General features: G+C 35.2%; 1 protein-coding gene across 1 annotated transcript; it reads left to right on the forward strand.

The window, feature by feature from the left end:
* Positions 1-6814: 6814 nt before the first annotated feature.
* On the forward strand, positions 6815-8806 carry LOC145029091 (glutathione S-transferase zeta class-like). Its single transcript, XM_078977711.1, has 9 exons — positions 6815-7060; positions 7339-7383; positions 7522-7607; positions 7717-7788; positions 7859-7912; positions 8000-8075; positions 8177-8238; positions 8362-8421; positions 8589-8806. The coding sequence occupies exons 1-9, from the start codon at positions 6973-6975 to the stop codon at positions 8661-8663; spliced, it is 618 nt and encodes a 205-aa protein (XP_078833837.1). The 5' UTR covers positions 6815-6972; the 3' UTR covers positions 8664-8806.
* Positions 8807-10499: the final 1693 nt, after the last annotated feature.

Genomic DNA, 10499 nt, shown 5'->3' on the forward strand with positions numbered 1-10499 from the left:
TTCTGCAAGTACTTATTTCTCCTTTCATCATATATGTTTAATGTACATGTATTAACATTGGAGGGTTAACTGTCATGTGTTATTAAAGCATTTCTGTTAATTATAGGACCACAGTAAGAAAACATCATGCGTTTTAATTTTAAAAATTGGGAACAGTTGAATGTTCATGCCCAGTTGTGACTTCTTGCATATTCGTGATTTAGCTAAGGTTTTATAAGGCCATTAAGAAATTTAGGAGTTGTGGACAATCGGACACATTAGGAGTAAGTTGAAATATTGTATTGATAGTTGTGAAACTCAAATAGAACACTCAATGATTTAGACAATTAAAAATTTAGACAAAAAAAAACTTATATCTTATTAATTTAATAAAATTTTATATATCTTTTGATTTTTAATTATCAATATTTTTTTTCTTATCCATAGTTTCCACTGCACAGTACATTTTGCGTTAAATCATTTTTAATCTATATTCAAAAAAATAACAATGTAAAAAAATTGATTGTGTATTACAACAATGTATTGTAAAATATACCCAATTATAGCATCATACTTGTGTCTCTACAAATGTCTTCTGACGCTCAATGCCATTGGGGCTGTTGTGATGATTGCTTCATAATTCCCAGTCACTCTCATTGTTAAGGTGTTGGTTGGTGCTATGCATTTAAGAGTTAGTTGCTAAAGTTTGTTGCATCTTTTTAGGTTCTCAAGTTATTTAGCCATGACTTCTTTAAAACTCAAATTGAATCATAATTTTTCTTATTATTATTTTCTTCATTAAGACATTATATAATTGACAAGAAATGACAATGTATTTTTGTTGATTTACTTATTATAGCATCACACTTTTATTTTTTCCTGTTGTAACATTGTATTTTAAAAAATTACCAAACTATAGCATGCCATCCAATTAGATTTGAATATTGTTGCTTTTTTTTTATTTATTGCAAACCACTTATTATGTATTAGTTTTGGTATTTTAATTTGTCAATCCGTGTATCACACGGGTTTTAACCTAGTTATTTAATAAAATTTTATCGGTATTGGATTGTTATTTTATGAAAAAAAAAATCGATTATAATAATAAATAATGTTTGATATTCATAGGATACTTAGGTGATTAAAAAAAATAGTTAAAAAAAAAAAATTGATGCAATTTTTTTGGGTTAAACGGCAGGGAATGATTTAAAGAGGGAATTATCAGTTGTAGGGCACGTCAACCGGTATGTGTTAAATGGTGCGTTATTTTTTGTGATAAATGGCGCGTTATTTTGTCAAAAAGAAAAAAATGTATATAAACCAATTCAAAATAAAAAATGTAAAATTTCAAAAAAAAAAAACGTAAGTCATAAATCTATTTGGGGTTATGACTTATGAACAATTTAAATGAGTAAGAATGTAACACCCCATATTTCAAATAAAACTTTTCTTTTAAAAACATTAAGTAATTCAAATCATTTTCGTAAAAAATTAGAGTAATAGGTTAATTCAAAACATTGTAAAACCATAGTGTAAAAATGTATCAAAACCGAGTATTGAAAAAACATAATATCAAGTAAAAAAAATTAAAGTCATAATCGTCTGCGATGCGCATACAATATAATCAAACTGGAGCTTACCCACAATATGAAGAACAACATGAAAAACATTTAATCTGCAACTATAAGTCAAAGCATAACAAGTTTCCCAAACATCACATACATCATAGTAATAACTATACATGCAAATAACGATCTATTTGACTTACGGTTCTGCAACACCAATGTTGTCAGCAACCCAACGACCTATTTGAATAATAATATTGTGAAAATGGTGTTGTCATCAGCCCAACGACCTATTTCAGCCCAACAACATATTTCAACCTAATGGCCTACTTTAGCCCAATAAAGCACGTAAACATACAAGCAAACAAGCAATACCCAGCTAGTCTAACTAGGCATACAATCATGTTATAGTATTACATAAACATCCAACATATAGAGGATCTAATAATGACATTAATAACGTAATGAGAAACTTTACAACAGTCTTAGAGATGAAACAACTAGCACGAACTACCTAATTCCAATCCAAGACCAAACCTTGTCAAATACTGAAGTCTGTCAAGGTTTGACCCAAAAGTCAAAATGGTCAAAAGTCAACAACCCAAAAGTCAATGAAAAAGATCAAATGCGCCACGCACCCCGTCCTGGGTGCCTGTCGTCCTCAAAATGACAAAATAATCGACTACCAGCTTAAATCAGACACAACTCAGAAAAAATTTAGAGGCGTTCCATGTCCTCTAGAAGACGCGTCACATCCCTTCAGATCTAATTTTCATTTTCAATTTAAACCATGAAGTCAAGGGCTCCACTCCTAGATCTGATTCCCACTAGTGTCTTAATGGATAAAGTATTCAACTTTATCCATTGAGACACTCCAAACAACCAAGATCTAAGATCCTAGATTAAGAAATCTCCAAAAACTTACTTTTCTTCATGCATGGAGTAAACAGAGATCTTGCATGCCCTCTCTATACTCCACCAAAAGACTAGTTCTTAACCCAAACATCAACCATAAGCTTAAGAGTCCATAAAACTCTATGAAACAAGCCTCAAAGGGACCAAAACTTACTAAAATGGACCAAAAACACCACCAACTCCTAAATATATGGATGAAATGAATAAAGCTTGGACCTTTATGACTTACAAAGGTCTAAATGTGATAAGAAGGTTGGATATGTCAAATACAAAGCTCCTTTGATCAATATTTCTTATTTCCTTCACTCTAGAGCACCAAATATCATTAAATAAACACAAATTGGATTTTGTAAGAGAGGATGAGCTCAAAATTCTTCAATGAAGGGTATAGTTTCATAAGGATCGTTTAAGGGGTAATAGAGGTTGTGTGTGAAGGATTCCTAGGGGTTTGTGCCCCTTAAATAAGCCCAAAATCTAATATAAGACTTCCAGCCCAAAAAGCCAAGTGTGTCACGCAAGCTTATCGATGCTTAACACTTTCGAGCTAATTCCTAGATTTTTTTTGTTGATTAACTCAATCATTAATCCTGCTTCGTTCATTGATTCTACAATTCTTTAGACTTTAAAACCAATGAGCAAAGAGTGAAAACACAATCAAAACTCAGGTTTTACATTGAAAGTATCTACATTCAATAAAAATAAAAATTCCATTCCTAATAATAATACTAATAAAGTTTATTTTAACGCATAAAAAAACGAATAAAAAATATTAAAAGGTTAAAACCTTAAAAAACCTAACTGTTGAAGTAATTTGTAACATCATATGATCTTGATACATTTGACTTTATCACTAATATGGTTATATAGTATTATATATTTGAGTTTAGCTACTTGTAGCTTCCCATGATCTTAATAGAACTTTTGCGGTTCTTTTTATAACTTTCCATTATAAATAATGCATAATACTTTTTTTTAAACTTAAAACCATTAAATGATACATTCTTAACAACTTCTTCTCCCGTTAGTGTTGGTGATTTTAGTGTCACCATGTCATTTTAAGTAACTGGAACTAACATGTGAGCTAAGGGGTTTCATGATTAGTACTCTAATACATGTACGAGGTTGTACGGAGTGCACGCATGTATAAGATTGAGTTAGAAGCCGGTTCGACGACTAGTCGGGGGTTTGGGGGCAGCGCCCTTGGGTCCGGGGTTTCCAAAGGGGCAGCGCCCCTTTGGTGGGGTCTAGAGGCAACGCCCCTAGCGGGGTCCAAGGGGCAGAGCCCCTAGCTGGGGTCCCTAATGAAACCCTAATTGTGTTTAGTAGTTAAACAACTCTTCCTTTCCAGAAGATGGACGTTCTTTAGCTCTTGTTTTTCATTACACATTCATAGAACTCTTTAGCATAATAGCTTACGTTTTCTGTGCCTAGAAACGTAGGTGTCCGCTTGGATTATCCTAGACTAAATTTCTTGTAACCCAAGCATAGGGTAGAAATATCAGTTCGGAAAGTGATATCACGATCCAAGCTGGTATCCAGATCTCCACCACAAACCCTAATTTTCCCAACAGTTATGTCACATGCCTTGCAGTAACTAATCCACAATACTTGATAACTAAATGATAACTGTAACGACCCAAATTTTCACGTCCGAAAATTTCGCTTTAAAACATTACTTTAGAAAACATTAATAATTAAAACATTGTTTGATCAAACCACAACACAACACAAATCATGTTTAAAAGCCAAACCATACAACCCATCAAAATATCAGAGTACAAATCCCAGTGAATCTCATAAATGTGGAAACCAGAGTGTGTGCATGATGTGCCGCTACCGCGCCAGCTCCTTCCCCTTCGGTGAAGAGGTACCTGAACACAAAACTGTAAAACGTAAGCACAAAGCTTAGTGAGTTCCCCCACTGTACCACATCCCACATAATCACATAACATACATAAATTTGTCAGGCATATCTGGGTGCTCGACCTACCCCTTCGGTCCTCTCGACCGGATACTGCCTAGCATATCTGGGTGCTGGCCTCCCCTTCGGTCCTTTCAACCGGATACTGCCTAGCATATCTGGGTGTTGGCCTCCCCTTCGGTCCTTTCGATCGGATACTGCCTAGCATATCTGGGTGCTGGCCTCCCCTTCAGTCCTTTCGACCGGATACTAGGGACTATTTCACCCCCCTACTACTACCACATAACACATATATCACATAGTCTAGCAACCCTAGATGAATATCACAAAGACAATCATCTAATCACACATCTCCTACTGGTGGGCCAGCATTGTGGCCTTAGACCCACCGCTACTGGAAGGTAACTCACCTCAAAGTAGCTGATGAACTGATCGGGAACTGACTGACCGCTGCTGCTGCCCCGGAACTCCTCCGACTGCAATTCCCACAACATACTCAATCACACACTGCTAACTGTCCTTTGGGTAAAATAACCATTTTACCCCTAGTCTAGCCCTAAGTCAAAGACGGAGTCAACTTTCAGTTGACCCGACTCGCCGAGTTAGCTCACCAACTCGCCGAGTTCCTATCCAGACGATTGTCCTGAGTCCCTGATTCTACTCGTCGAGTTAGGCTAAGACTTGACGAGTTCTTCTTCTAAACTGACATTGAAGTTCTTCGTCCTACTCGCCGAGTTGTATGAACAACTCATCGAGTTCATCTTCATCCGATGAACACTCATGCTAGACTCGCCGAGTTGTATGAACAACTCATCGAGTTCATTTTCATCCGATGAACACTCATGCTAGACTCGCCGAGTTGTATGAACAACTCGCTGAGTCTGTTCTTGATCTATGAAGATTGCCTTGGACTTGCCGAGTCAGGGCATTGACTCGCCGAGTCCTAACATGGGTGAGTTCAGCTTCCAACTCACCGAGTCACCCCCTGTGACTCACGGCTCAAACTCGATACATCATAAAGGGACCAATTTGGTGACTCGCGAGCAGATTCGCCGAGTCACATAAACGACTCACTGAGTCGTCGCCATGCATCCATCAAATACACTGATTTGCTCGATTCCAGTCCATGCCATTCACAGATCTGGGCTTCGAGGACACGAATCACACGTAAAGTTTCCAACTTTACGTGTAGATATTCACCAATATGGATTTTAGGGCTCAAAGTGCACCAAAAGAGGTAAATCTAGGGCTTTCATGCAATATGACCCCATAAAGGCATTAGATCCAAGCTCCAGGGACTAAATCATGCCTAGATCTAAAGGCTAACAACTTATTACAACCCACAATGCACAAACAAGCTTGGGGAAAAGCTCAAGAAGGACTTCCATGAAGTTAAAAGAGACTACAAGCTTGAAAACAGAGGGGAAACGAGCTATACCTCAAAGAAAACGTTGAGATGACACAAAGATGCCTGGCCTCCTTCTCCTCTTCTTGATCTACTCTTCTTTCTCCTCAAAATCTTCAAGAACACACCAAAACACTTCAATCTCTCAAGGAAATAAGGGTATAAACGATGTTGGGAGCTCTAAGGGTGAATGGGGCGAGTTTGGGGTGGAAATGAGGGTTTAAATAGGGTGCAAACCCTTGAAATTTAGGGTTTCATCCAGCAGCGGTGACTCGCCGAGTCCAGGATATGGACTCGCTGAGTCGCCAACTTAAACGTGTCCTGAGTCTCATCCCTACTCGGCGAGTCGGACCTATGACTCGCCGAGTCAAAGGCTAAAATGGAAAATACTCAAATAAGATTTACATACCGGGAACCAGGTGCTACAATAACATTCTCAACAACTTCTCCTTCGGTTAGGTTACAAGGCTTGCAATAACTAATAGGCAATACTTGATAATATTATTTAAAGTTTCAATAATTAATTTCATAACATTTGGACATAATAAAACATCCACAATATTGGTTCAAGATGATATATTCAATTGAGATTTAATAGATTAAACTCGAATATTGTATATGTGATGTTGGCATTCAATATAAAGTTTAATATGAACTATCGAATATTGTATATGTGATGTTGGCATTCAATATAAAGTTTAATACGAACTATTTAATGAGAAAAATAAAATATTTTAATTATTAAAAATATGTTTCATTAAATTCCATGGAGTTTAATATATTGCAATTTTTTGATAGAATTACAAGAAAAATAAAATGTCCATGATGCAATCAATTAAAGTCTAATGAATTTAATACATTACTGGATGCCCTAGTGTTTATAATTAACATGTATTAAGAAAAACTAATAAATAGTTATTATAGAAAAGATTAATTCTAAAAGGACAAATGTATATTAGCATGTTTTATGGTGTAATATGAAACTTGAACATACTTGGCATTAATTTCTATTTAAAAATACGTTCCTTGCATAAACATTGAGCCAAAGTTTTTAGTGGAAGAAGATAGACTTTGAAAACGCACATTCAAAACAAATTCATCATAAATCCTAATCACTATCAAGTCAACTCAACTGATTACTGGGTTCTAGTCGTCTACGAAGCAATCAGAGCTCGATCAGTGAAGGAATGGAAGAGGGAAATCAGGCGATGAAGCTGTATTCGCACCCCATGAGTTCCTGCTCTCGTCGTGTTCGCCTCGCTCTCAACTTAAAAGGTTTCTCCTCCGTTTAATCCTCACTATGTTTCTATAACTCATTAAATTCCAAATATACATACATCTAATTAGATCTGTTGAATATTACTTCCCCCACAAACAGGGATCCAATTACAATATAGATTGATTGTTAACATGAAATTTTTGTTTACAAGTCAATACCAAGACTAATCTATTCGTATTGGGAACTACAAAGTTTGATTGTATGAAATTAGAAAAGAATACTCATTCAATTCAACACCATTTGAGTATGTGCTTGTTTCTTGTATGAATTGCAGGGATCAAATATGATTGCATAAATATTACCTCCACAAATCATCCAGGTGAGAATACTAAACCTTACATGGATTTGACACTTGGGTACTTTCCAATTTTAGTAAGAAAATATATGTCAAGGTTTATACAATTTCGAAGGCAATCACATTTAAATGTAATGACACCTACTATCCCTTACATTACAGAGCTTCTAAAGGTGAATCCTATGGGATATGTGCCTGCACTTGTCGATGGCACTATTGTAATTTCAGATTCTTACGCCATCTTATTGGTAAACTTAAATATATTGTCATTCTTCTTTAAGCTTTAGCTTCCTTCTCAATTCTCATATAAATTATAATCTACATTAATATTTCATGTTTGATCTTTCTCATTTACAGTATCTAGAAGAGAAATACCCTCTGCATTCTTTATTACCTCAAGATCTTACAAGAAGAGCAATAAATTACCAGGTTTTAAAGCGATACATATTAAATTATTATTAATTACTCATAATATGATGTATTAAATTCCTTGCAATAGGTTGCAAGTATCATTTCTTCCAGCATTCAACCTCTTCAAAATATGACTTTAGTTGTAAGTAGAACATTCTAGTGAATATCTCTGTTTAATTACATTTTTTATTTTTATAATTGAGTTGACCATTATCTTAAATTTTAACAGAATTATATTGGGGAAATTGTTGGTCCTGAAGAGAAGCTTCCGTGGGCTCAACTTCATATCAGGAAAGGATTTGCAGGTAATAACTTTTGCACAATTTAATTATCTTTTTTGTTTATTCAATTCCATATTAAATAAAATAAAATTCCCAAATTCCTAATCATGTGACCACTTTTGCAGCTCTAGAGAAGCTACTAATGAAGTATGCTGGAAAATATGCAACTGGAGATGAAATTTACTTGGTATGTTTATATACTTTGTACAATAAGATGAGATTTTTCATTTTTGTATTAGATTCCATTTTATTTGATGATGAGTTGGAATATTCTTATATTTTATTTTATTTTTTTATTTGTTACTTGCAGGCAGATTTATATCTGGCACCCCAACTTGATAATGCAATCAATCGTTACAAGCTTGACATGGTACTAATATGTAAACTTTTTTTTTTTTTTTTTTTTTTTTTATCTTCTTAGTTCTTAAAAATTGCATATAACCTGTTGTTGGTTTCATTATTATTATTTTTTTGTTTCTTTAACACAATTATTACAACTAGTAAAAGTATAAGTTATGTTTTTATTTATTTGTGCAGAGTCAGGATGAGTTCCCTCTACTAATTAAATTAAACGAGACTTACAGCAAACTGCCATTTTTCCAACAGGTGTGAGTGACACATGTAGGTCAGTGGTGATTTATGTACAATAATTATGAAAGTTGAATCTTATAGTTTTTTTGGCTTTTGTAAACGTTGTATGTGTAACTTTGGGTGAGTTTTATACGAATTTGTAAAAACTAATGTTTCTTGCCTCATTTGTGAGAATGATGTTGATTTCGTATAAAGTTCACAAAACCAACATGGTTTCCAACTTGTACCAGAAACCCAAAAACCAAAACCATCCCGACTGATTAAGAGCTCCAACACCACCATTATTACTATTTGTACGGATTTGCACGTGTGTGGATCGACATCTCAGAGGACGGTGAAAACGGTAATGTACAAACTGCTAGTACTTTTTGGACTGTGTTACATATCATTTTCACAATAGAATGCTCGGTGGTGCTTATGGTTTACACCAACAACTCAAGTCATAATGGAAGGACTCAAAATAAAAGGCGGGGAAGTTGAACAACCTCTTAATCAATGTGGAAGTGTTAGGAATGAAGCCAATAATTTGAAGGTGACCTATGAGCAATAACAATTGGAAAATAACGATGTAACCTCCCAAATTTTGAAACAAAATTTTTCATTTTTAATTTAGAGATAATCATTCTAAGTACATTCTTAAAGATCTAATAAAACTATTTGTTTCAAAATACCATTTAGAGTATCAAGATAATAAATAAAATTACAGAAGTCTCAAAACATATCCAAAGATGCTATGCAATCATACCCTGCTGTTCCCCTTGCTACTAGAAAACAACCTGCAACATTTAAACTTAAAACAATAAGTATAAAACTTAGTGAATGTCCCAACATATCACAAACAACACAAGATAATGGGCCCAAACCAACAAGTCTAACCCAACCATGCAGGTCTAGTCTAACGGGTTCAACCCAACTATGTGGGTTTAGCCTGACCGGTCCAACCCAACTATGCAGGCCCAACCCAACGGGTTAAACCTAATAAGCATATAAGCATACAAGCAACAATCAAGACCCTACCAGTCTAGCTAAGCACACAACCAAGCATACATCGACACTCAGTGTCCTACACAGTATAATGGGGAGATTCACCTGAAAATCATAACTAAATATGAGTACCCGAAGTCCCAAAGAATCAACTACGTGAATTGCGTAATCTAGTCACAACAATCTATATCTCAAAACCTCCAAGTTTGATCCCAAATTCAAACTAGTAAAAAAAAAATCAGAATGTCAACGGTCAACGACATGCACGTCATGACCCTTGACCAGTCGCGTCGTGATCCACTAAACGGCAAAATAGTCGGCAACACTCCAAAATCACGTGACCCTCAACAAACCGCGTTGTGATTTTCGTTCAACATCTCAACTCATTAAGCTCTTAATCCTTAACTATAAAGGTTCCAATTCTCAGGTATGATACTCCACAATGACTTAGTGGATAAATTTTCCATGCCAAGGGCTTAATAACTTTAAATCTCAAGACCTAAGTTGAAAATTCCATTTATAGTGTCAAAACTTAATGCATGGCCTAAGGAAATGCACGCACAACCATTTTCCCATCACCAAGCAAGTCTAGAAGTTGTTTAATTCGTTCATATGGTTATGGAGTTCTACAAAATCCAAGAACACAAAAAAGGGACCAAGAAGATACCAAAAAAATCATATAAAACTAGATCTAAAGCAATAACCATTAACATAGGAACTTTATACTCACCAAGGTTCAGAAAAGTGGTGAGATTGTTGGATCTAAGCTGGAGGAAAGCTTCTAAGCACCAAGAATCGCCTCCTCTAGCTTCAAGAATCAAGAATACACCAAAAGCTCAAAACTAGGAAAGAAATGGAGATGAAGTAATATGG

Source organism: Lactuca saligna, chromosome 2, assembly GCF_052625555.1.
Source record: "Lactuca saligna cultivar CGN05327 chromosome 2, ASM5262555v1, whole genome shotgun sequence".
Lineage (NCBI taxonomy): Eukaryota > Viridiplantae > Streptophyta > Magnoliopsida > Asterales > Asteraceae > Lactuca > Lactuca saligna.